Source organism: Zalophus californianus, chromosome 4, assembly GCF_009762305.2.
Source record: "Zalophus californianus isolate mZalCal1 chromosome 4, mZalCal1.pri.v2, whole genome shotgun sequence".
Taxonomy (NCBI): Eukaryota; Metazoa; Chordata; class Mammalia; order Carnivora; family Otariidae; genus Zalophus; species Zalophus californianus.
The window spans coordinates 18,289,408-18,317,034 of NC_045598.1; the positions used below are offsets into that span (position 1 = coordinate 18,289,408).

Sequence of the window (27,627 nt, forward strand, 5' to 3'; positions counted from 1 at the left end):
CTTCCTTCCAATGAGACTATGGTTAGGTTCCCATTTTTAAACCTACGACTCAGCTTCTACTGTATTTGTGGTGAAAGGTGAGAATTCTAGGCTTTCATTTTTAGAGTTCTAATTTTTTATAAATCTGTTGGAATTAGTAAAGGGAGGAGGAAATTTCTTTGTTCATTTTAATTTGTATATTTGATATTAAAACTTTATCAGGGAAGCAGTATTATTTCTAGAGTTAAGCACATCACTGTGATAACTACTTCACTATTGATGAACCAGATCTGCTGTTCCACTTCAAGTTAGGGAAACTATTATTGTAAAGGAAAGGGGGCTTCTCCTTTTTCAAAAAGGCTGTGTAGGTTTGACATATTTCTCTTCTTTTCCAAAGAGGATATTACTTTAATTGCACTAGTCATTTTTCTGGAATACCTAGACTACCTGACAAACTCTGGTGGGATCTGTCTGCATCTAAACTGTTTGGTTGGGTTTGAGTTACTATTACGGAATCTCTCTTTACTTTCAAGCATCCTCTTCCTCTGAAAAGTTGGTCTTTAGTCTCCTTGTCTCTGGGAATGATTAAGACTCTAAATGTAGCGTCCTAGGTCAGTGCTTTCCTCTCACAACTGGTGTATCGGAGAATGTTGTTACCTTTTGTTTGCTTGCCTTTCTGGGTTTTTTTTGGCCCATCCCCTGTTAAGTAAATATGACAGGATACTTTATTTTCACAAGGAATTTCTCAGGTATAAGGAGCAGTGGTGTATTTAAAAAGATTAATTCTCACTTTGCCCTTCAACCCTCTCTCCCAATCCACATGATTCAAAAACCTGAAAAAAATTACTTTCATCCTAGACGCAAATCCAGATCTCCTTCCCCTAGAAGACGATCTTCCCCTGTCAGGAGAGAGAGAAAGCGCAGTCATTCTCGATCTCCCCGTCACAGAACCAAGAGCCGGAGTCCTTCCCCTGCTCCGGAAAAGAAGGAAAAAACTCCAGAGCTCCCAGAACCATCAGTGAAAGTAAAAGAACCTTCAGTACAGGAGGCCACTTCTACTAGGCAAGTATATAAAAATTCATTTATAAATATCACAATTTTAGGCTATTATTGAGTGATTGCCAGTAGAATAACTCTTGAATTACAATATAAAATTACTTACTTCCTTTTTTATATTTCTTAAATCATAAAATCAGCTTGTTGAAAAGATTCCAGTTCTACAGGAGAGTTTAAGTAAAAGGCCCTAAAGGTGACCACTGCTATCGGTTGGTTGTATTGTTTCAGATATTTTATATATTGTAAATTGCTTTTTTCCCCAGTACTGTAGACGACTTTGTACTCTTGAAAGTGTATATGGTTAGAATTGTTAGTTGCTCTTTAACTTGCACTGGTGTGTATGTATCTTTTTGGAGCTAAGAAGTCTTCATGGATTTTTTTTTAAGATTTTATTTATTTATCTGACAGAGACGCAGTGAGAGAGGGAACACAAGCAGGGGGAGCGGGAGAGGGAGAAGCAGGCCTCCCGCCAAGCAGGGAGCCCGATGTGGGGCTCGATCCCAGGACCCTGGGATCATGACCTGAGCCAAAGGCAGACACTTAATGACTCAGCCACCCAGGCACCCTAATCTTCATGGATTTTGAAAACATTTTAGAGAAAAACAACCTTATTACATCATTGTATTATGACTTAGGAGTCTTGAGCTACAGAAGGGGAAAAATAAGCTCTTTGTTTCTACAGTGACATCCTGAAGGTTCCCAAACCTGAACCTGTACCAGAGCCTAAAGAACCTTCTCCAGAGAAAAATTCCAAAAAAGAAAAGGAGAAGGAGAAGACCCGACCAAGATCTCGGTCACGTTCCAAATCAAGATCCCGGACACGGTCTCGCTCTCCTTCTCATACTCGACCTAGACGTCGTCATAGATCCCGATCAAGGTGAGCTGTGGCTTCAAGACCTATGTAGCTCTTGAGTTTTACATGTTACTCTCCGGGTAGAATTAGATAATTTCAGAGCAGTAGAGAGCATTTAGTACAAATGTTACTCTTTGGACTTACAGAGAGAATTTGAGGACACTTTCTGTGCACCATAAAAATATCTACGTAAATGGAAAATTGTATGCCTTGAAGTCCATTTTTAAAATATAGCTGTTGAAAAAAAAATAAAGCTGTTGAGAAAGCTGTGGCAAGGAATTCATTCCTTGCTCTTGTTTATTCAGGCCCTAATTCTGTTTGTTATGGCAGATCATACTCACCTAGAAGGAGGCCAAGTCCGAGAAGGCGGCCATCTCCTCGAAGAAGAACCCCACCAAGACGAATGCCGCCTCCACCCAGGCACAGAAGGAGTAGATCTCCAGTGAGACGGTGAGGGCTTTCTTTTTTCTTGTTTTTTTTTTTTCTTTCCTTTCCTTTTTTTCCTTTTTTTTTAATTTGTAAGTGTCAGCACATTAAAGTGCACCACATTTGCTTTAGGCTAATGTTTGAATTAGTGTCTCCCTGGAATAAAGACCTCGTGAGTGATAAGTAGGTGATGGCCTTCTAAAGAGCGTCTCCTTTGAGGTTTAATTGCAATGAAAAGCAGTGCTTGTGCAGTGTTGGGGGGAAGACAGATTGACCATTTTACTGATACTTCGTGTTAACTTACCCTTTTAGATCCCAAGATCTCCTAGGGATAAGGGAATTTGCCACCTTCCCTCTCCTTTGGTTTTTCATTATCACTGGCTTCTGAAAAGCAGATGACCACAGAGCCAGTAAGCTACTTTTACCAATATTAAAATAACCTATTTGCAGTTATATTCTTGTTTTAAATGTTTTTTTCTCATTATAGAAATGAATGTTTATAAAATTTCAAACAAATAACAAAGGGAAAATTACCCATAGTCCCATTCCATGGATATAGCCATTTTTAACAGTTTGATGTCTAGGTATTTTTGAAGAGATTAGACATAAAAGTAACCTTGTCAGTACCAGTGTTCTTTTCTTAAAAATCATTTTAAAATTGGCATGAGGTTAAAATGTTTGGACCTAATCTTTTAACAAAAAGATTGTTGCTAAATCTGCCCAAAGTAGAGGCCTGGTGCACTGGTAGCAGAGTTTGGGGCCTTCTTTACCTCCTTGGAAGGAGCTGTGATTATTGTGCTTCAGATTATACCTAGCACAGAATTTTTTGTGTTTGAGTCTTTGAGATTTTTGCAGGGATATGAATCTACCTGGAAATAGGGGAAATACCAAACTCCGTGATTTTTTGTTTCTGCAGTCAGGGTTTTCAAAGTCCCATATTTTTTCAAAAAAAAATATTTGGGGAGGGGGTTGTTGTGATATATTGAACAATTTTTATGACTACTGCTAAAAATGATAGACTTGATGTTACTATTGACAAATGAGACTAATGGCATAAATGGTCAGTCGATTTAGGCATCACGCTTCTAAAATTGGTTATTCTTTTTTAGGAGAAAAGTAATGCTGGTGCTTTCTAGCACAAGATTAGTGGAAACAGCTATTTCTTATATTGGAGTTTTGCAAACTGTGTTTTAATTGTGCTTACTGAGCCATTTAGCAGTCAAAATATTTTGCAGATTGTGTAAGATTCCCTTTCAGCCAGTTTTTATCTCACACTTAAGGTAGGGTTTCTTTTTTTCAGGTTCTCAGGAATTCTTCTGCCAAAGGTGAATTCTGCAGGTACACATAATTGCAACAAAACTTACCACAAATTTTGCCGCAGAATTCGAGAGGCCCCTGCTTCTAAGTTTATGTAGCTAAATGAATTCCAAACCCAGCTGCACATCTTTTTTTTTTAAAAGTTGCAACCTAAAGGTTATTGGACATTGTGCTATGAAGTAGAAAATACTTTGCCACCCAAATTTTGTATGCAAACTCCACAAACAGTAATGATTTTCCTAAGGAAGGAAGAGACTGGTTAGTGACCATGTTATAGCACTCAACGTGACATTTTATAACTGGAAAGACCACTCAAACAGAAGCACTTGTCAGAATAAGTTATTCGTATTTAGTCTCAGAACTAGCTGTTTCCTGTCCTAGGTTGTGGTTTTGTTTCCCTTTTTTTTTTTTAACTTATTATGTGCTTAGCTACATAAACTCAAAAGTTGGATAAAAATAGCTATATTTTTGTGTAGACTGTACATACCTGTAAGGTCCCTCTTGACAAAATACGCAGTTAATGAATGCAAATACTTTATTCCACAGAAGAAGGCGTTCATCAGCATCCTTGTCTGGAAGTAGCTCATCATCCTCTTCGTCCCGTTCCCGGTCACCGCCAAAGAAGCCTCCTAAGAGGACATCCAGCCCCCCTCGAAAAACTCGTAGGTTATCTCCTTCAGCAAGTCCGCCCAGGCGAAGGCATAGGCCATCACCTCCAGCAACTCCACCGCCAAAAACTCGTCATTCCCCAACACCCCAGCAGTCAAACCGTACGAGAAAAAGTCGTGTTTCTGTCTCTCCAGGGAGAACTTCAGGTAAAGGTAAAAATCAGATGCATAAAAATAATGTTTGTTCTTCATTTGACTCCAAAGTGCCCAGTCAGTTGCAGCCCCTCAGGGTGTGAAGTAGCTGGGTAAAATTTTATATGTGATATTCTTTGTAAATTTGCTTATCACCTTTTCTGCTCTAAGTTCTTAGGGTTTGTTGCAGTAAAGTTTGCATGTAAATGTGTTTTTTATTTAGCAGTTGCCCTCTGGCATCAAGTAGGTGGAGAAATACCAGCCGCGGGCTGGGTTGGGATAACTTATCAAAGTTTGTGTTGTCATGGTAAGGGATCATTTTATTACTATGAAGACCGATTAACTTTTTTTCCCCTGAAGATTTTTTTGTTTGATATCTTATTTGAGGACTTCATATTCTGTTTTAATTTTTTCTTGGCCACATTGTGCTCCCTAGGGAAGAACATGGTGTCCTCTTAAAAGCTGATTTGTTTATTAATTTAGGCTCTAGGCAGGGTTCTTCTGAGTGTTGTCCTTGGTTTATTCTGCAGATTGATTTCTGAGGAATTTATGATCTGTGATCCTGCCAGGCAAGTAGAATGCTCTGTTAGTCTGAGCGAAGGTTGTGGTGTATTGGGGTCTGTTCCTTTAGCATAAATACACAAGGAGAAAAGCAGTAGGATCTGTTTGCTTTGGGCTGAGATGATATCCTGAAGGGTGAGTAGTGGGGGAGGGGAAATCCTAAAAGCTGCTATAGTAGCTGGTTTTTGAGAAGCAGTCATAAGTTGATCTATACTGGGCTTGCTCTGATCACATCTAAAGTTTTAGGTTAGAAAAAGAAAATGGGGACGGGCAAAATTTTGACTGTTTATTGAGGTTATAGACAAGCCATCAGAGTGACGGGGGAATTGGTATATAATGCTGATCTGTAAAGAGTAATGTGTAGATTATTTTCTGAATTTTAACAAATTTGGTGACTATATATTTATGTATTTGGTCATTTTTGTTACTTTGGCTCTTTATACCTAGACAGCTGGATGAGAATAGACATATTTGGGTCTTCCAGGTTCAGACTTAATTTAAGTATGGGAGGGGGCCTTAGGGTCACTTATTTTCATTACCTCATGTCCCATATTACCTTTCGTTCAAAATTAGTACAATTTCAATAGTTTCCAGCCACCTTGTCCAAATCTGATGCCCATTGTCCTAACCAATTTTTTCTTTTTCTGTGAAGTGTTTGTATTTTTGAATATTTTTGTCTCCTTTATCTGGAGCCATAAAGCTCTCTAGTGAAAAAATATTACCCACCTTTTATTTTACAAAAACACATCAAGTTAGGATTTTTCTATTTATATTATAGTCAAAGAGTAATAAAAGTATTTGGATGGGAGGACTGAATCTTTGTTAAAATAGGTTGCTAAGAATTAACTTTTTTCAGAGTCTACCCCTGCACCAACCTCTTGTGTTCTGATACACTGTCAAGGGGAGTGGGCCACTGCTTTAAAAAAAAAAAAAAAAATTAAAGCAGATATGCACATAGGAGAGAAATAAGTCATGGTGGAAGACAAAGAACTAATTATATTCCTATGGATTCTGGGACAGGTTTTCCATGTCCAAACAAAACACAGCCAAAGAGACGCACTGTAGGCAACATCGTCAGAGACAGCCTTGCCTTGTGTCTACTGAAGCTGAATTTGGCTCTGACTACTCGGAAATTACATTTTATAGTAAAATGATCCTAGTCTGTGTGATGAAATTTCAGAGGTAGAACAGACTTTAGAGATTGTCATCAAGAAACCGGTTCTCAGGTTAAGTGATTTGGTCAAGTCAACCAGCCAGGACTAAAATTTGGCTTCTCATTTCCCAGTAGAAAAATGTATACTTTGCCCAACTTTCCTATCCCAGAATGTTGTTTTGATGGCTAGAGGTGGGAGATGGAGGGCAGGGTGAAGTTCTTTAGTTTCTATACTTGGTGATGTGATTTCTGAAATTCTTTTTATGATACTCCATGGCTAATAAGATCAGTGATACCATTGAAGTGTAATAGATTTTACTTATTTATTTCATGTAGTAGTTACCAGTCAGGACTTTTTAATATTGGGCAAATGGAGTAGGAAGGATTCCGGGAAAGTATTTGAGGGAATTTAGAGGTAAATTGGAGTGTACTGTACATTCTTATCTGCAAGGATCTTCAGGAAGCATTTTGTAATCAGTGGTGTGTCAGTTAAATTGGCATTATCTTAGTACATAAAGTAGTGCTTTGAAATCAGTGGGATAGGGCGCCTGGGTGGCTCAGTTGGTTGAGCAACTGCCTTCGGCTCAGGTCATGATCCTGGAGTCCTGGGATCGAGTCCCACATTGGGCTCCCTGCTCAGCAGGGAGTCTGCTTCTCCCTCTGACCCTCTTCCCTCTCGTGCTCTCTCTCATTCTCTCTCTCTCAAATAAATAAATAAAATCTTAAAAAAAAATCAGTGGGATATTTAATGAAGTACATTTACAGAGGATCTATATCTATTGTAATTTTAGGATGAGATCGGTTGAACCCTATAAATTGTATTCTGTAGACAATGATTATTTCACCAATTTTGGTAACAGTGACTTGACTTTACACAGGATCGTTTGGACAAGTCTGGGAGATTAATAATTAATAGGACTACTGAAGTAAATTTAAAATTTTGGTTTTTCATTTGACTTAGAAGATTTCTGACTTTATGCTAGAATCATTTTGCCCCTTGAATACTAAAAATAAAACATTAACATAACAAACTAAAATCTCATCTAGCTAAACACATCCGGATGAAACATTAACTCTGTTAATACTACAATTCAGTCAATCATATTTAAACCAGCATAGGGGTATATAATACTTGTTTTAATGGTATGAATATTTTGACAGTAGACTTTAGCTAAGCCATTCATGAGAAATTGGATCAAGATAAAATTGCAATTATGTATTTCTGTGGGGGAAAAATGTGTATATTCTAGTTCAGTTGTGTTTATTCAGTTGGCATTTGTTAACTGTCTTGCAGACATAGCCAAATTTTTAATGTGTCTTTGAGGAAAATTCATTCTGACGTTCAGTTTGCTTCCAAACACAAATTTTGGAACCCAGTTCTCTTAGGTGGTAACTTGGACATGTGGGGTTTATAGATAACTGGATGCCTCTAATAAATGTCAAGAATTGAAGACTGACACTTTACAGTGGAGAATACTGATCCAGAAAAATAGCCTCAAATCCTTGAAAGTTTAAAAGTACTTGTATTTTATTTTTGAATTTGTTAAAATACAAGTTTTAAATGCACTTTTGCTGCCATGTTTCACAATAACTAATTAGGTTTTAACTGTTTTTACCGAATCCAGTGCTTTGTTGAAAACGCTTACTTATTAGGTAGAATCATTAATAAAATGCAGGTCATTTAAAAAGTATCATGGTTTAAAAAAGGGGAGGGGTGCATCTGGGTGGCTCAGTCAGTTAAGCACCCGACTCTTGACTTTGGCTCAGGTTATGATCTCAGGGTTGTGAGATCAAGCCCTACATTGGGCTCTGTCTGCTTGTTTTTCTCTCTCCCTCTGCTCCACCCCTCCTTGCTTGCTCTCATTCACTCTCTCTCAAATAAATCTTAAAAAAATAAAAAAGGTATTGTAAATTCTTCAGTTTGACTACTTTAGCAAAGATGAGATTTTTGTTTTAGATCACTAGCTGTTTTAGTTACTGCCCTTTAGAATAAGGCTTTACAGAATTCTGAGTATGAGCGTGTTAAAAGAAATGTATCTACATTCTGGGTCAACACCCCATGGTAATTGCTTTAATCAAACAAAAAAGATAAATAAGGATCCTCAGGGGATCATACTGTCTTCAAATTGAGTTCTTAGCAGCATGGTCTCAAATGATGTTTCAGGTTAATCTGTGGTAAGACCGATGGTTATATCTGTATATACTTCTGATTTTAGTTGAAGCACTGGATGGATATTATAAATTGAGCTGGTTAATTGGTGGAAATTAAACCTGTGCTCTAGAAATAGTCTTGGGTTCAGATCCTAGTCACTTTAATTATCTATGTGACTTTAGTTGAAGTTACTTCTTTTTAAGCCTCAGATTTCTTCTGTAAAATGGGGGTTAATACTAGCGACAGTGCTTAGCACTGCTTAATAATACAGCAAGCATACAAAAGGCAGTTGCCATAATTTTCCATGCAACTTGGAAAAGAGAAGTTGGATAATTCAGAAGGTGCTCAGAGCTCTCCTACTACCTTAGGTGTACTTCAGAGCTTCTGCCCCTCCCCCCCCTTAAGCCTTAGTATTTATTTTTCCTATTATGAGGATTTACTTTTTTATGGGTAGTTTAAATCTCTCATGTTATTATGAAGGTTGTACTGGTACATAAAGAATCTTTAGTCTCTTGGTGGCCCATTCCTCTGCTCCAAAACAAATCTCTTTCTCTGCAGATTTCATCAGATCTATTTCTTTCTTTCTTTCTTTTTTTTTTTTAAGATGTTATGTATTTATTCATATAAATACATGAATATGAGAGAGAGAGAGGCAGAGGCAGAGGGAGAAGCAGGCTCCCTGCAGAGCAGGGAGCCTGATGCGGGACTCTGTCCCAGGACCCCGGAATCATAGCCTGAGCCGAAGGCAGATGCTTAAGCGACTGAGCCACCCAGGCGTCCCTCATCAGATCTATTTCTTAACCATTTATCAGTTTTATAACTTTCCTGAACCCAGGTATAGTTGGGTGCTTGGAAATTCTTGTGCTGATGATGCCTCGGTAGTTGGGTGTATGTGTTTTTAGGTTGTGGGATAGCGCCCAAAGCTTTACTGAGTTGAATGTTACACATATCTTCTACACAGAGCTTCTGCTGCAAAACAGCAACTCCCACTGGCATTTCTCTTAGAAGAATCTTCAGATTCAAAAATCATTACAGCACTTTTCAAGGCTTTCACCCAACATTTAATTTATTATTAAATTATTGATTTATTTATTATCAAATTCTTTATAAGGATAGTGACACCTGTTGTACCATTAAGACGTGTGGCTTTGTTGTTTTGCTTTCCCACGTATGTATTTTTTTTCCTTTTTAGTGACAAAACATAAAGGTACTGAGAAAAGAGAGTCCCCTTCACCAGCACCTAAGCCTAGAAAAGTAGAGTTATCTGAATCGGGTAAGTTTTCATGTATTTTTTTGTTAAGCTGGATTAGATTTTTTGGCACGTTTTGTCAACCCCTTTGGTTAAAGATAATTGTAGGATATGACTTAGTGGTTAAGAGCTACGGCTCTGAAGTTGAGACCAACCTGGTTTGAATCCCCCCTTCACTACTTAACTGCTTTTTGTTTAATTACTTCATTTATGTGACCTTCACTTCTTTCATCTGAAATGCAGATAACAGTTACCATCCTTTAGGTTTTTTATGATTAACTGAAAAAATGCCTGTAAAGTCCTTAGCACTTAGCTTGACCTATAGTAAATAAATTTTGATTACATTTGGTGAACATAGTCTAAAATCAGCATTTAAATTGGCATTTTAAAGCTTTTTGTAAGAAAAAAATATATATATATAGTTGTATCGCTTGACCCAATGAGATAGAGGTTTAAGAGACCATTTTCCAATTCAAGTATGTTACATTTTCTGTATGCATAACTAAAGAAACACTTTCTAAATGCATCCATCTTTCAGAAGAAGATAAAGGTGGCAAAATGGCTGCGGCAGATTCTGTGCAGCAGAGACGTCAGTACAGACGACAGAACCAGCAGTCCTCATCTGGTACGGATATGGAGTCAACTGTTTTCTTTCTATATCCTCATGAAAAATACTCCAAATACAAATCTCCATCCTTATAGTGATCGTACGTAGGAGAAGTATGTGCCTGCATAGAAATCTGTTCAAGGGGAGGAAGTATTACTTTCGGTTTTTGGTGTTAAGTCCTTCCTTAAAACTTAATTTTCTTTTAAATAGTTATAAACAGTAGATCTTTACAGTACACTAGTAAAACAGGTATAAAATTTGGAAAAGTATAATTCTTTTCCCAATTCCTAGTCTTAACTCCTGGAAGCTTTTCTTCAGAATTTTTCTGTGCCGTGTATAAGGATCTATGGTTTAGGGTGCCTGGGTGGCTCAGATGGTTAAGCGTCTGCCTTCGGCTCAGGTCATGATCCCAGGGTCCTGGGATCGAGTCCCGCATCAGGCTCCCTGCTCCTTGGGAGCCTGCTTCTCCCCCTGCCTCTCTCTCTCTCTGTCTCTCATGAATAAATAAATAAAATCTTTAAAAAAAAAAAAAAAGGATCTATGGTTTAAAAGGGAAAAAGAAAAAAAAAAAACCCTGCATAAGCTCAAACTTTATGTTGCCTCCCATTTTAACTTACTATATCTAGATATCTTTCCCTGTTCTTAGATCTAATTTTTTTAATAGCCAGAACGTTTTATTGTAATAATTAATATACTGTAATTTATTGAGCCAGTCTCCTACTTGGACATTTAGGTTGTTTCTGGGTTTTGTGTACTTTATATCTGTGAAATAATAAATATTTAATTACTAATAATTAATTTCATTAGCTCTGGGTATTTGTGACTGAGTCTAGGTGTGCTGCCTTTGCTTTCATTTACGACACAGAGATCAAAGCACCCCACAGCGGCATTAAGTCCATTAAGCCCATCGAGCTTTTGCAGCTCTTTAAACATGAAGCTAATCATAGGAAGGCTTAAAAATGCATATACGTCTTGGGTGTTTTTGGTACTTGGGACTTTGTTTTAGTTTCTTCTTTTATTTGTTTTTTTTTTTTTTTTAAGAGAGGTGGAGAGAGAAAGCATGGGGGAGGGGAGAGGGAGAGACTCTTTAAGTAGGCTCCATTCCAAGGGCAGAGCCCGACACAGGGCTTGATCTCAAGACTCTGAGATGATGACCTGAGTCAAAATTAAGAGTCGGATACTTAACCGACCAAGCCACACAGGTGCCCTGGGACTTTGTTTTGACATTTGGGAACAGTTATTAGTTATTTTAAGTTAAGGGAACCATGTGCAAACAATTGAAGTTTTTCTTTTTTCCAGTCCCAGACATTTGCTGCCAGGCCTGTAGGAAAGGCTTGTCACATACTTTTTTTTGTTTGTGTGATAAATGCTAGGGATGTGGGAAGAAGTTATTCAGACCCTAATAGGACTTCCAGTAGTTTTAAAAAAGTGCTTAGAGTAACAAGCCTCAAGTACTTGCTTGAGATGCTTTTTGCGCTTAATTTGGAAAATCACTAGATTCTTAAGGGACACTTGTATCCAATTGGAGTGTGCCTTGGGAATGATTTATGTAACTTAATTACATAATAATGATGTATATTTATGCTTGGTTTTTAAGTCATTGACTGTATTGATGATAACATTTGTTCAGAAATGATGGCTTGTATACATGCTTGCTTGCATCAGTGGGCTTAACTTGCTAATTTGGACCCTCCCATCTGCTTAGATTCAGAAAATATGGGTAGACTCTTTTAAGCACAGATGTAATGTAATTTTTGTTTATTGTGTAATTATAGATTCTGGCTCCTCTTCTTCCTCAGAAGATGAGCGACCCAAGAGGTCCCACGTGAAGAATGGTGAGGTAGGCAGGCGGCGGAGACATTCCCCTTCCCGGAGTGCCTCTCCATCACCTCGAAAGCGCCAGAAAGAGACTTCCCCTCGGTAATGTCTTTTCTTTCAGTAGTCTTCACTGATGTTCTGTAGTTGTGATGAAACTTCTAACTTAAGGGATGGGCTACAGGCTTATTTTAGAAATTGGTTAATCCCTTCATTTCAGGGACTCAAACACAGAAGGAGATGGTCAGATTTGGGGGTTTGGGGACATTTTCTTTGCTTTATTTGGTGGTTATCACTATTAGTGAGATCTTGGTAAGTTTTGTTTGTACCACCATGTCTTATATCTGCATGACTAGATCAGTGAAACCATAGCATTAACTTCTGAACATCTTTGAACATCAAAAAGAAAAAAATTGCATCGCCATTAGTGATAATCACTTAACTCCATTGAAGTAAATACTTTGGTGAATGGAATTCCTGACCTTTGTTTTTTTCCACTGCTCTCAGGATGCAAATGGGAAAGCGATGGCAATCGCCAGTGACTAAAAGGTTGGTTAGCCACTACTTTGTACATGAGGCTACATGTCAGAGTGTAGTGACGTGATTTGCTATTTAGGTAACCTGCTCCCATCCCTGTGTATACAGTGGGGATGACTGTGAGAAGTTCCCGAGTTCTAGTTGATTATATTTCTTTGCACATCAAATTAATGACAGAACTTGTACACAGTGTTCATTTTAGAGTACCATTTGAGCTTAGATTTTTGTTCAGTTATAGTACTTGGATATTTTCCAAGCAATAGAATAATAGCTCCTTAGATTTAGTGGGGAGGGCCTATGTGGTGGCTTTCAGGAAAGAAGAAAAACTTGGGAAAGACTTTAAAAAAGATTAAAGATGAACATGAGGCTCTGGCCAGTGTCCTCTGCAGTAGGAAGGTAGGTTGCATATCTTCACTGAATCTTTTTGATCAGTGTCTGTGACTATAAAAACTAACATTTTAGAGCTTAATCATAAGTAGAAATCTCTAATTTAGGCCTATCTCATAAGTGAGAAAAAAGGCTCAGAAGTAGTAAAATGAGTCTCTCAGGGTATAAAGGGACAAAGCCTGATCTTAGACCTGTGCTGTTGACATTATACCATTATATTGTCTTCATTAGTCTTTTCCTTTTTTGGGGGGGGTGGGGTCTTAGCTGCTGCTAAATTTCTGAGTATTTATCCTTCATGAAACTATCATATTGTCCTCTTTATAGCTCACTTTTTGAAGTTGTGTTGTTTTAGGTAGTCTAGCTTATTAATAAGAGTTCTGTTGGAAAGATTCTTTGGAACTAGTCAGCAGTGTTTGTGATGGAGCAAAGTTATGTATTTGTGTTGTGGAACACTTGACAATAAAAACCTTTTTTTAAAAAAAAGATAAATTTAGATGCCAAGTCATTCCGTTTCCAGCTATAATATCCCTGACTTCTGGAAAATTGCTAGTACAGCAGCTAAAAAGTTGCTTTACAAAATCAGGTCAGTGGTAAGATTCCTTCCCCCTCCTACACCCTCCCCTTATGGAACTACTTTCTTACTGGAAATGATTTATCAACACTGATGTTCACTACCCTGTTCCAAGGTATTTTTGTTTATCTTCTGTAAAAAGGCCTCCAGTTTTAATGATGTTAGAAATTGCTATCAGGTGTCTAGGATTTAGAGATGGAGAAAGAATTCTTTGGAACCTTGTTTCAGTATTATATTTTTAAAAGGGGGGATGGACAGCCTGGTTTGGATTACTTCATATGTAAACTTTAAACTTTGAACAGGTAGTAGTTTCCATGCTTTGAACCACTTGTCTTTGGGTATTGAACACTCTTTAACTTAAAGGATAAAAGGCATATTGATCATAGTGTAAAAAGGAAGTTATCACAAAAAAATTCAAAAGATAGTTGTCACATCTATAGCTTCTGCTAGTGAAGTGGTTGTTGGGAGAGGTCGCTGCAGAGATAGCAAGCTGGCTCCTTCTGATAAAACTTGGCGTTTCTACATACTTGAGGGCTACATCACATATTGAGGCTTACTGAAGTCGGTTCTCACACAACTTGAAGGGGATCTTCATTACTCAACAATTTCTACACAGTTGAAAGCTTAGCTTGGCATTACTCAGAATAACTAGAAAACAGTTGTTAGATTAAGCAGATGAAATACATTAAGCATTCAGAATTTTGAATAATACAGTGAACAAACTTGACCTCTTAGAAATATATTGAACCTGGGCTTTATGTCACATTTTTTTTTTTAACACATGGAAATATTGAAATAGATTGATCACGGATTAGTTTTTTGTTTTAATCCTTGAAATGTGTCCCCTCTCAGCTCAGGTAGAAATTCTGTAGCCTTCAGATCATGGAGCCTTGTGGTGTCAAGACTCCAGTTTTAAGTGATTATCAGATTTTTCTAGCAGTTCCTTAAGTTAATGCAAGTTTGGTTATGGTTTTACTTACTCTTTTTGGTCATTTTCTCACATAGCAGGACATTGAGGGTCATCACTGCAAGGGACCTTTTGGCCTTTCATTTTACCATTGAAGATGAGGCACAAAATATCTCAGGTCATTAGTCTATCATAATAGGTTCTAATCTGAGTCCAATTTTTTAGTTACTGATTAGATTTTACAAACTGAAATTGGGAGAATATTTTTAAAAAGAAGCCACATAATCAACAGTAATAGCCTCTTATGCAATTGTATTTACTGATAACATTGAGAGTTCTGCTTTGTATCACTTCATCCTTTTAGTTTGCACCTGTAAACTTTTGCTTCTTTTTAAGTCAAAACCCCAATGTCTTCCTATTTGAAATCTTGAATCAATACTGTGGTTATCCTGTCTCTGGGTCCTGTAATTCTCAGATTATACCCTGCTAATAAAATGGTTTCTCCTTTACTGTATTTTCTTACAGTTAGTAGTTCCTGTCTGCATTTCATTTCGTCCAAAGCTTATCTGTCTTCATAGATGGCCTCTTGTAGCTTATTATTTTAAACCTGTTCAAGTGAAGTCTTAGTCCCCACGAGGCATAAACGAATTGGAATTGAAAATTAAATAATGAAAATAATTAAATTTAATAATGAATTTTAGGATTTTCTGTGTTCTATTAGTAACAGAGCTCTCCTTAGTATTAAAGGGGGAATCAAAGACTAGTAAGCTTGAGAAAATATTTCCAGGTTCATAGGAAGCTTCAATCCTATGCTGGCCAAGAAATTGAAAACTATATAGCATGTGATTATTTTGTATATGCAAACTTAGCCAAAAGGTGGCAAACTGGTTTGGTGTATATTTTAATATATCTCTTGGGAGACTGCTGTGAGTTAGTCCAGTTGATAAATTTTTCATGTGTGCATTTGTGTTGGTTAAGTATAACAGCTCAGAATTAGGGTTTTGTATAATTGTCTGCATTTCAACCATGTTGCTCCCAACCATAGCTTTAGTGCTCAACTTTTAATCTTTTGTTTTTGGGTTAGTGTTTTTAGTTAGTAGTAAGCAACTCTTGAATAGTGGAAATAACATTTTTAAAAATTGAGAACTTGGAACAGTGACACCCAGATTTGGGGCCTTCAGCCTCTGGTGACTATGAAAATTTTAAATTTATGAATTAGGACGTGGGAATTTTTCTGAGTTTAAAACAGTTCCTAATAAGGAATCGGAATCACTGGAGAGCCTTTTCAGCATACACCAGCTAGACCATAGTCTGGACCTGGTAAACAAACTCAGATAAGCTTCCTAGGTAATTGTGATGTGCATTCAAATTAAAAGACAATGTCATAAGGCAGTGTTTTCAAACTTTCTTCACCCTGTGTCGTTCTAAGAATTTCTGTATCATGACCCAAACTCTGCATATTTATATACTGAAACAAAAATTTTACGAAACAAAATTGACCATTCCCACAAGTGAATATATTTTGATTTTCTAAATGCTGGTTCTCAAAGTCTTGACTAATGGTCTTGGTAGGTGGTTTGAAAAACATTGCACTGAGGGATAGAGGGAACAGTTGGTTGCACTTCGGGTTAACGATGATTGAAACTATGTCATCTGGATCACTTAATTATAAATGCTAACTCCAAATCACCTGTAATTTTTTTTTTCTTTTTGGTGATTTAGTGGCAGACGGAGGAGGAGTCCCTCCCCACCACCTACCAGAAGGCGACGTTCTCCTTCTCCTGCCCCTCCTCCTCGTAGGCGCAGGTCCCCCACTCCGCCACCACGACGAAGGTATTTTATTTTATCAGATATGTTAGTGGGACCTAATTGAAGCAACTTTATGATCAGAATATCTTATTAGAGTGGCATTGCTCAGCCATTTACAGAACACCACATATTATGTGATTCTGTTAATAAGAAAAGACCCAAACACCCAGATCTGTAGAGATAAAAGTAGATTTGTGGTAGGGTGGGGATGGGTAGTGTCGCAATGGTTACACGACTGAATATACTTAAAACCATTGAAATGTACCCTTTAAAATTACGGTATGTGAATTACATGTCAACAAAAATGTTAAAAGGGGGAGTCACTCTAGTGATTACAAAGGGAAAAATACTCACTTTAGAGTGGAGAATTCCAGCACATACCTCCTTAACTGAGGAATCAAGGTAATAGTCAGTAGTACATATTCTATAATTCCCGGATACCTTATCCTGGTATCCTTACCAATTATACAGAACCTCAGTCTGATTTACTAGGAAATATCAGACAAACCCAAATTGAAGGTTATTCTACAGGGTAACTAGTACTCTTTAAAAAATGGCAATCCTGGGCAGCTGAGTCAGTTGGGCATCTGTCTTTGGCTCAGGTCATGATCCTTTGCTCCTGGGATTGAGCCCCACATTGGGATCCCTGCTTGGCAGGGAGTCCGCTTCTCCCTCTGCTGTCCCCCCACCTTGTGCTTGTGCACGCTCTTTGTCTGAAATAAAACCTTAAAGGTAAATAAAAATGGCAATCATGAAAGACAAAGGAATAGTCACATACTGACAGGAACTAAGGACACATGATAACTAAATATAATGTAGAATTGTGATTTTGGGGAAAAAAAGAGACATTAGTGGGAAACCGGGGTTGTAATTTAGTTAATACTAAGTTAGTGCTGTGGCTAGTTGATCATTTTTGTTATGCTATCGGGAGCTGTTAAGTGGCAAATCTCTATTTTTATAGCTCTTCTGTAAATCGAAAGTGATTTCAGAATAAAAGGGGAGAATGGTATTGAATGCCTACTATATGCGAGGTAAAGTGCTCTAGGTGCTTTATATATTTAATCTGTAGTCCTTGAGATGATCTTGCTCAGTAGGTGGTATTCCCATTTTTCAGGTGAGGAAATGGAGGTGCACACTACCTTGCCCAGAAAGTAGCCTATTGTAAAGCTGATTCTGGGCAGGATAATATTTTGAGCTTAAGGTCTGAGCATTTCAGGAGCAAATTAAACAGTTGGAACTGAATGTCATATTCAAGTCAAATTTCTAAGAGGCAGTTAAGATTATATAGGACTTAAGCATTAAGTGGAAGGCCAGCTTGAACTTCTACAGGGATGCGTTCTGCCTAGTAGGTAGACTTCCACTGAAAAGTGTTTTTTTTTTTTTTTGAGACACAAAATCCAAGTCTCTCCTTGGAAGGGAAGGGTTGAGTAGGTGTAGAGATATCTTTTAAAACGTGTGCAAGTGAACTCTTACCAAGTCCAAATGTCAGTCAAGAGAGCACCACATAGAGCTCTTTTTTTTTTTTTTTGAAGATTTTATTTATTTGAGAAAGCATGAACGGGGGCGGGGGGGGGGCAAGAAGCAGACTCCCTGCTGAGCAGGGTCCCCACACGGGGCTTGATCCCAGGATCCTGAGATCATGACTTGAGCCAAAGGCAGAACACTTAACTGACTAAGCCACCCAGCTGCCCCCCAGGAGAGCTTTTTAAAGCACAGACTTTCTAAGTTAGACCATAGTGGAGTCCTGCTAATATAGCTACCTAGCTTGTACATAATGATAATGGGTGTATACAATTTATGCAAGATTCTCTTCTCAAAAAAAAAAAAAACCCATTAAATTGGTTCCATGTGGATTATGTTAAATGACTTTTGACAAACTTGAATTCATTCTGGAAACTTCAAATTTCTCCATTAAGCAGAATGTCCTGTTTTCTAATCATCTAGGGTAAACAGATCCACTAAGTGATTTTTTTTCTTTTAAATGAGGATAAAGGCATAGCATATCCAGTTAAAAATGTACTGGCTTTGCCTGGTGCTTAACTGCAGTATTGCCATAACTTCTGGTTAGTTTTCTGTGTATTCTGTTGCCTTACTCTTTTGGACCTTTCAGCTTGATGGTTTATTTTTCCTAGGACTCCTTCTCCTCCCCCCCGCCGGCGCTCACCTTCCCCAAGAAGATATTCTCCTCCGATACAGAGGAGATACTCTCCTTCTCCACCTCCAAAGAGAAGAACGGCTTCTCCCCCTCCCCCTCCTAAACGAAGGGCATCACCATCTCCACCACCAAAGCGTCGGGTCTCCCATTCTCCACCTCCCAAACAAAGAAGCTCCCCAGTCACCAAGAGACGTTCGCCTTCATTATCATCAAAGCATAGGAAAGGGTCTTCCCCGAGCCGGTCTACCCGGGAGCCCCGGTCACCACAACCAAACAAAAGGCATTCGCCCTCACCACGGCCTCGAGCTCTTCAAACCTCCTCAAGTCCTCCACCTGTTCGAAGAGGAGCATCGTCATCACCCCAAAGAAGGCAGTCCCCTTCTCCAAGTACTAGGCCCATTAGGAGAGTCTCCAGGACTCCGGAACCCAAAAAGACAAAAAAGTAAAAATATTTTATGCTTTCTTGGCTAGGAACACTAACTTGCATAGTTCTTTATGTTTGGAAGCTCCCCCCCCCCCCCCTTTACTGAGAAATTACAGAAAAGACTAAGCTGGGAATACAGGCTTTTAAGGCAGCTTAAAGGTACTATTCACAGATCCATTTTCTGTTCTCAGAATAGTTCCTTATGCCACAAACTAAATGCCATAGGACTTTATACTTGGTTCTTAGGGGTATCCGGTTTATTGGGGGATGTGCTTCCAAAACCGAACTCTGAAGTAATGCATAGAACATTTCCTGCATGTCTATGTAAGACTGAGAAAAGCCGTTTTAAGTACAAGGGACTGGCATTATTAATTTCCTATAGGAAGAAGTGTTAACAGAACAGATAGAGGATTATGGGGTTAAACTCTCCAGGAGACTTAGACGATACAAATTTGATATGTGTGTGTTTGTAGAATCCACTAAGTGGTAAAATACTTAGTTTGTGACCTGGTTATATAATGGTGGTCGGTTATTTTCTCTTAGAAAAGACCTTTGCTCTTGGATACTGAATGTTTTGTTCTTTCCCTTTGTTTCTAGGGCTGCCTCACCAAGTCCTCAGTCTATAAGGAGGGTCTCGTCCTCCCGATCTGTCTCAGGATCTCCTGAGCCAGCAGCTAAAAAACCCCCAGCACCTCAGTCTCCTGTCCAGTCCCAGTCCCCCTCTACCAACTGGTCACCAGCGGTACCTGTCAAAAAGGCTAAAAGCCCAACCCCAAGCCCATCTCCAGCGAGGGTATGTATGTGTTTGCCCTGTTTTGGACACCCTTTATAATTGTATGCGGTCACTTGGAAGCAAAGACAAGTTTTTGCTTTTTAAGTGGCTCAAGAACAGCATTATTTTCTGTAGTTCAGCTGACCTTCAAGGAAGCATGAATTTTTTTTTTAAAGATTTTATTTCTTTGAGAGAGAGCACAAGAGTGGGGAGGGTCAGAGGGAGAAGCATACTCCCTGCTAAGTAGGGAACCCGACGTGGGACCTGATCCCGGGACTCCAGGATCATGATCTGAGCCGAAGGCAGTCGCTTAACCAACTGAGCCACCCAGGTGCCCAAGGAAGCATGAAATTAAGGGGTGGTGGTTGCACTACAGTCCATGCTTCATATCCTAGTCACCCGCTAATTGGCATCATGTCTAATATTGTTAAATTCTGTAATCTTGGTGGTTAAAATTGGCCTATAGAGAAAATCTAGAATAACAGAAAAGAAAAAATTACCCATGATTCTGTTATCTAGGGGAAAAATAGCTTAGTATTTTCTGCTGTTTTCTATAGCATTTGACACATTTGAGGACACTTGAGATCACAAAATAAAACTTGCAAAATTAGATCATGTGTGTTAGTATGATTCCATTTTTATGAAGGAAAAAATACCACAAAGCAGGTACCAAATGTTAACAGTGGTTATATGTTAGAAGGGGAAAGGATGAGTAATCTTAATATTTTTTTATGTGTACTGCCCTTTTTCCCCCACGGTAGAAATACGTTATTTCTATAATAAATGAACCTTGCACCCTGTGAAATACTAGCTGTAGTGGAAAGTACAGTATTGTCTCGTATAGTCTTACCTCTGGCAAGCCGCATAAATAACACTTGGTTTTTACCTTGTCAAGTTTAAATGTCATTAGGATACTAAAGTATTGGGACTTTAAACTGTATTTTCCCCTCTGTGAGTCATTAATCTGATCTTGAACAGGTTTCTTTATTATATAAAGTTAATGGTTAGTGTACATCTCATAGTAGGTTTGCCTAAATTTTACAAACTAACTGAATGGATTGAGGAATTTTACACTTGATCTTAGCCGAAAGGCCGAGAAGCGATGGATTGAGTAATTTTAAGTAACTGCTTAGAAATCTGAAATGTGAAATTTGAGGATTATTGCTGGGATTCACTTATAGCAGAACTTGCCCTTTGCATAATTTTGGTATAAACAATCGGACCCTTGAACAGCATGGAGCAGGGCCACGTAGATGTGGAGGTCTTTTCATGAATACAGCACAACACTTCAAATGTGTTTTCTCCTCCTTATACTTTGCTTAGTAACATATTTTTTCTTTAGCTCACTTTATTGTAAGAATGTAGTATAGAAATATACAACATTCCAAAATCTGTGTTCATTGACTTCTATGTTACCCATAAGGCTTCTGGTCAGTGTAGGCTGTTAGTAGTTAATTTTGGGGAGAGTCAAAAGTTACATGCAGATTTTCAACTGCATGGGGACTTGTTGCCTCTAAGCCCCACGTTGTTCAAGGGTCAACCGTATTATACGTTAAGGAGCAAACTCCCTCCATTCTAGAGCTAGAAGTCCTGAACAGTGGCTGGAGATGTGGCATTCACACAAGCATGTGTTTAGAATAACAGCTGTACTTAATGAAAGCCTGCTTCCTATTAGGCTAGTATTGTGGGTGGTTTACAGGTAGAATTTAAATAGACTTTACAGATAGGTTTAATTCTCACAACAGCTCTGTCGGGGATTGCTGTATCCATTTTATTTAGGTTGACAGAAGGGGGCTCAGAAGAAGTCCACCGATTCGTCTGAGGTCACATGGTGAACGGGTTCAGGAGCCAGAATTCACCTCAGGCCTAGCTGAGTTCAAAGATTTTTTCTTTCCTTTGCACGTGCTGCTTTCCTTACGTTTGGAGGTGGCTCTGGATCCTGGACACCCACCCAACTGGCAGCTTGTGGTTGGGAAACGTGGCTTATATGTGCCGTTAGTTGGGGAAAATCCATTCTGACTCTTAGAATCTGTGAAGAGCATCTTGGCTTGCAGTGTGGTTTTCGTCTCAACATACTTTTCTTGGCAGGGATTGCCCTTGGGCCTTTTTCTCCCCCGAAGCCTTAGGAAATACTGAGATTTGTCTGTTCAGTTATTCCCTTGCGAAAATAAAATGTTTAGTTGGACAGCATTTTAGTCTGATTGATTTTACTGTGATTTTTCTGGATTTCTAGAACTCAGACCCAGAAGGAGGTGGAAAGAAAAAGAAGAAAAAGAAGGACAAGAAACACAAAAAGGATAAGAAGCACAAGAAGCACAAAAAACACAAGAAGGAAAAGGCCGTGGCGGCAGCCGCCGCAGCAGCCATCACCCCTGCGGCCCCCGCTGCCCCCACGACCACATCGGCACAGGAGGAACCGGAGGCAGAGCCCGAGCCTAAGAAGGTACGTGTGCCTTGCACTTCCTACAGTTCGCGAAGTCATTTGATGTTGAGGAGGAGCTAAAGATTTTTTTACAGTAACAGCTACTTGGCTGTTAGCTCTCTCCTGATCTATCATCATTCTTGATGATCTGCCAAGAACGGGAATTTGCCAGGAGTAAGGAGAAGAATGTGAATGGCTGCCAAAAGCTTAATGTAGATTTTTAAGAATAATTTCTTTGAGATATAATTAACATGCCATTCACCTATTGAAAGTATGTGATTCAGGGGCACCTGGCTGGCTCAGTAGGGCACGCACCTCTTGATCTCAAGGTTGTGAGTTTGAGCCCTGCATTGGGTGTAGAGATTACTTAAATAAAGATAAAATTTTTTAAAAAAGGAAAGTATGTGATTGAGGGGTTTTTAGTGTATTCATAGAGTCGTGTGGCTGCCGCCATGATGTGGTTCTGTCCTGTGCCCTACACCTCTTCGCCAGTCTCAGGACTCACCAATGTGACCCCTCTGGTTTTAGGAGACCGAAAGCGAGCCCGAAGACAACCTCGACGACTTAGAAAAGCACCTGCGTGAAAAGGCGCTGAGGTCGATGCGGAAGGCTCAAGTGTCCCCACAGTCTTAGGCGGGAATGTGTGTCACGATGTACATTTTATTTGGTTTGTACGCAATTCAATTTCAAAATTGCTAAAATGTGTTTGAGCTTTAGACTATAACATTTGTTGTAATAATTGCTAGGTTGAAGTTCACCATGTAAAAAAAAAAAAGGGCATGGATTTACATTGCAAAAGGTGTCCACAGTGTATTAGTGACATTCTTTCATTGACAGCTGACATAAATTCATTTAGACTGAAATATTTTAAGCCAAAAAAAGTCCCCTTTTTAAAAAAGGGGGTTTCAATATTGTTGGCATTCTTATGGTTTCTTTAAAGGCCTTGGCTATTCCCAGAGGTTTTCTTTCTTTTCATTTTTTCTTTTTCTTTTTTCTCATTTAAGTCTTAGCACCCATTTAAGTTATGATGCTTCCAACCTTGTATGGTTTGCAAGCTTGCCCAGAAATAAGACCACTGTTGAACTCCCACAAAAGTATAAATGAATATTTTAATGCCACAATCTTTCCTGTTGCCTGTGGAGTCTCTGCTGAAATGAATCAGGATTCGAGCTCTAGGACGAGATGGAAAATGAAAGCATGTTGTTTGCCAGGACACTGTGGGTTTATATTGATGTGTAACAAGTTGATTTGGAACACTGGAATTTCATTCTATTCTGTTGTGTTTTTTTTGTAAAGGCAATTAACTAGTCCCAGGAAGGATCCTTCAGTTATATAAAAGTTTGTTTTATGAAATGTCATGGCTCCATTCATAATTTTGTCTTGTTCTTCCAATTGGTATATACAACCTTCAGAGCTCTCGTATTTGGAAGGCTGGAAGGGCCCAGACTTTGAAATAGTGTCTTTGTTTTCACTGTTTTTGTTTTTTGTTTGTTTTTTTTTTAAACTAAAGCTATATAAAGCTTGTGGATTAAACAGAATAAATTTCTAAATTTAAAAACGTTGGCCACTCACTTTTACTTAACCGTCTCAATACTGCAAGAAACCACCTCCCCCCCCCCGAAATCTTACAGTTAAACCTAATGTTTTTACACCCGTGGCACCTTTGACACAGTGAGGTTTGGGCAAGGAAAATAAATGATGGTGAAATTATTCTACCGTCTTTATTTTAATAATGTGGTAAGTACTATGAAGGGAGAGTGTATGGTGCGACTGGAACATACGCGACAGACAAGGCAAAGTCAACCAGGCACTTCAAGCAGAGCAGGATCTGTGTACGGCCTGAGAGGCAGAAAGAGCCTGGCACATTCCAGGGAGTGAGGGAAGGAAGGCTAAGGAATGACTGGAGCAACCTCCCTCTTAGGTTGTGTGTGTTTAATGACAAGCAAGTCATTTTTGCACTTAAGATTTAGCAAAGCAAAGTGACTTGAGGAAACTTGGAGTTGGTTTGTAGAAGGTAAAATAGCAACATAAGTTAAGTGTAGGGATGCCTGGGTGGCTCAGTCAGTGAAGCGTCTGCCTTCGGCTCAGGTCATGATCCCAGGGTTCTGGGATCGGGTCCCGCATCGGGCTCCCTGCTCTGCGGGGAGCCTGCTTCTCCCTCTCCCACTCCCCCTGCTTGTGCTCACTCACTCTCTCTGATTTAAAAAAAAAAAAAAAAAAGTAAAAGGGAATATTTGACACCATGAATCCAAGCTGAGCAGGGTGACACATGGGCAGTTGATGTGATTATAATTTCTGGCATCTAAAACCAACAGAAAATGTCTACACATTTTAAGACTTAGTGGGACATTTTTCATCTGAGGGGCATGGACACAAAGGGGCTGTTTTTTTTATAGGTAGGTTTTTAGAGTGATTTGTAAGGAGGCCAAATTTAAATGCAGCTGCTTCTCTAAGTGAATTCAAGTAGTCTGACCCCTAACTGCATCTTACCTGTGTGCCGCGACGGAAGTCTTCACATCTTCCACATGACTTCCTTGTGATTTTATAATTCTGTGATTTAGGAAAAGCACAGAATATCCAGTTTCTAAAATGGTTGTTGATGACTTATCCCTTCCAATGTGAGCAAACCAGTGAACATCACTGGGGCCTTGTACATCTCTAGCCTGCCATTCGTTCGTTCGCTGCACGTGTTCACTTTCCTATTCCTTCAGTATGCTTTCATTCCTCCACTTGACGAACTGCCCGTTAAAGTTAGCAATAGTCCCTGTTTTGCCAATCTGAATGATCAATTCTTGATCCTTTACCGGTCCTTGGCTGGATTTGGCTCAGTCGTTCACTCCTTTGTTAAAACACTTTCTTCACTTGGGTTCTAGGAGACAACGCTGGAACCTTCCAGATGCAACACTGGTTTTCCTCCTATCTCACCAGCTGGTCCTTTTATATCTACTGGCTCCTTTCAAACACAAAGTGATGGAGTTTGTCTTTGTCCTTGGTGGCTTTCTCTACACATTTAATCCCCACTTCCTTGACTTTAAATGTCACCATTTTGTTGACTTGTCAAGTTTCGCTGCAGTCTAAACTTACCCCTGACCTATCCAGCTGCTTACTTGATAACCCAGTTTGGATATCTAAAAGAGATACGAATTGAACATGTCCAAAATAGCATTTTTTTTTTTTTTAAGATTTTATTTATTTGCGACAGAGAGAATGAGAGAGAGCACATGAGAGGGGGGAGGGTCAGAGGGAGAAGCAGACTCCCTGCTGAGCAGGGAGTCCGATGGGGGACTCGATCCCAGGACTCCAGGATCATGACCTGAGCCGAAGGCAGTTGCTTAACCAACTGAGCCACCCAGGCGCCCTAAAATACATTTTTAACTGCTGTCTTCTGACCTCATCCCCATCTTATTTCAGTCCCTGTCGTCCTCATTGACTGCGCATTGAGTTAATACTGTCAGAAGTATTGTCTGCTCTCCAGCACTGAGCCACACAAAGGCCATGCCAGTCCCAGTGACCTGAGCCAAGCCAGGTCATGGTACTGCTCAAAGCCCTCCAATAACCTGCCTCAGTAAAATCCAGATTCTTTCCTATGGCCTGCAAGACCTGACAGCGCTGGGTTGAATCTGCTTTGGCAACCTCATTACCACCCTTCAGTCTTGCTCACACCGTACCTGCTACCTTGTTCCTCCTTTGACCAATCAAAGTTGATTTCTCTTTCAGGACCTTTGTTCCCGCCCTTCCCTCATCCTGGAAGATACCGCCTCCTGATCTTGTGGCTTGTTTCCTTACTTGATTTCCTCAGGCAGTCTTCCTGAACTCCCTCTTCTCTGTTTTCACGTAGAGCAATTATTAGTACCTGAAATGATACATTTTTGGTCCCTAGGAACTTGGTCTTGTTCATGACTGTGTTGCCAGTGCCTGATACATAGCAGAACCACAAATATTTGATGAATGAATTTAACTGACTTGTCTCTATACTTGCCAAGTGCTACTAGGTTGGGTTTGAGGTAAAGAAAATGAATAAAGGGCAGCCTGGGTGGTTCATTCAGTTGAGCGTCCAACCCTTGGTTTCGGCTCAGCTCATGATCTCAGGGTCATGGGATCAAGCCCCGCACTGGGTGCTGGGCGGGGAGCCCGGTTGGGATTCTCTCCCTCCCTTTCCCTCTGCTCTCCCCCTCTCTTAAAAAAAAAAAAAAAGACAATGATTGCTGCCCTTGAGTATTTGCCTACTAGGAATATAAATATGCAAACAACAATTTGTAGTGGACAACACTGGGCGGACTGGGGTTCCTACCATAGCTTTCTGTGTCACCTTGATCAAGTTGACACGTGAGCTAAGTGCTGCCATTTCCTCTTCTGAATGAGGGAAATAATGGTGGAATCCACTTCAGAGTGCTTTCAAGATTTTTTTTTAATGTATTGATACCATCCAATGATAGCATGAAGAGAAGTTCCCATTTTCTCAGCTCTGTGACGTGCATCCATTCTAGCGGTGACAGTTTATGTGCCTGTGAGCGGTTTGAACCGGTCACAGCCCTATTCAATGCAGTTTTCTTCCCTTTTGCTCTTTAGATACAACTCAGCATAAAGTTTCCTATTTTAAAGTGTGCAACTCAGTGGTATTTAATACATTTGCGAGGTTGTGCAACCACCACCGCTATTGGAGAACATTTTCATTGCCCTAAAAAGAAACTCTGTGCCCATTAGCAGTCACTTGCCATTCTCCTGGCAATCCCTGAGCCCCAGCCCCCTGGCAACTATATCCATCTATTCTGAACATGTCCTTGGCATCATATAAGGTGTGGCCTTTTGTATCTGATTTCTTTCATTTAGCATAATGTTTCAAGGTTCCACCATGGTACCTCATTTTTTTAACTGCCAAATTAATATTTCCCTGTATGGATATAGCACATCTTGTTTATCCATTCATCAGCTGAGCATTTGGGCTGTTTCTATTTCGAGGCTCTTATGGATAAAGCTGCTAAGAACGTTTGCACATAAGGTTTTGTGGACATGTTTTTTCTTGGGTATATATACCTCCGAGTGGAGTTGCTGGGTCATGTGGTGACTTAACTTTTTTAGAAACTGGTAGACCATGCCAAAGCAGCTGCACCATCCTACATTCCCACCAGCAGTGTATGACGGTTCCCATTTTTCCACATCCTTACCAGCACTGGTTGTCATTTGATTATAACCATCTTAGTGGGTGTGAAGTGTAGTATCTTGTTTGCGCCCCAAACCCAGTATTTTTCTGAATATATCTGTCTAGTATGTCATAAGGGATTTTTGCCAAGATGTCCTTTTATTTCAGGTGTATCAGAGGGGAGGAGGAGGGATGCCTGGGTGACTCAGTCGGTTAAGCGGCAGCCTTCGGCTCAGGTCATGATCCCAGGGTCCTGGGATCGAGTCCCACATCGGGCTCATTGCTCAGCAGGGAGCCCGCTTCTCCCCCCCCACCCCTGTCTCCCTCTGCTTGTGCTCTCTGTGTCAAATAAAAAATCTTAAAAAAAATAAAATAATAAAAATAAATAAAACACAGGGGAGGGAGGAACTGACATGCTCCCAAGATTCCCAAGAGTGGTAGCATGTGTGCAGAGGGCTCTGGCTTCCTCTGACCCAGAAGTGTTTGGGGAGAATGCAGGTTGAAAGCCAGTAGGGATTGTAAATGTACTTGAGTC

General features: G+C 39.5%; 1 protein-coding gene across 14 annotated transcripts in view; it reads left to right on the plus strand.

Moving 5' to 3' along the window:
• Positions 1-23,512, plus strand: part of SRRM1 (serine and arginine repetitive matrix 1) — a 32,158-nt gene extending 8,646 nt beyond the window's left edge. For 4 of the 14 annotated variants that reach the window (XM_027574721.2, XM_027574670.2, XM_027573788.2 and 1 more), the window contains 13 exons: positions 838-1,041; positions 1,718-1,912; positions 2,219-2,338; positions 4,178-4,452; positions 9,490-9,570; positions 10,085-10,171; positions 11,929-12,073; positions 12,476-12,517; positions 16,093-16,203; positions 18,312-18,776; positions 19,356-19,551; positions 21,764-21,973; positions 22,481-23,512. In XM_027574721.2, the coding sequence (XP_027430522.1) occupies positions 838-1,041; positions 1,718-1,912; positions 2,219-2,338; positions 4,178-4,452; positions 9,490-9,570; positions 10,085-10,171; positions 11,929-12,073; positions 12,476-12,517; positions 16,093-16,203; positions 18,312-18,776; positions 19,356-19,551; positions 21,764-21,973; positions 22,481-22,585 (2,236 nt within the window). In that variant the 3' untranslated portion in view covers positions 22,586-23,512. The remainder of the gene's footprint in view (positions 1-837; positions 1,042-1,717; positions 1,913-2,218; positions 2,339-4,177; positions 4,453-9,489; positions 9,571-10,084; positions 10,172-11,928; positions 12,074-12,475; positions 12,518-16,092; positions 16,204-18,311; positions 18,777-19,355; positions 19,552-21,763; positions 21,974-22,480) is intronic. The other 10 variants (XM_027574106.2, XM_027573873.2, XM_027574180.2 and 7 more) reach the window with 10 other exon arrangements.
• The last annotated feature ends 4,115 nt before the right edge of the window (positions 23,513-27,627 follow it).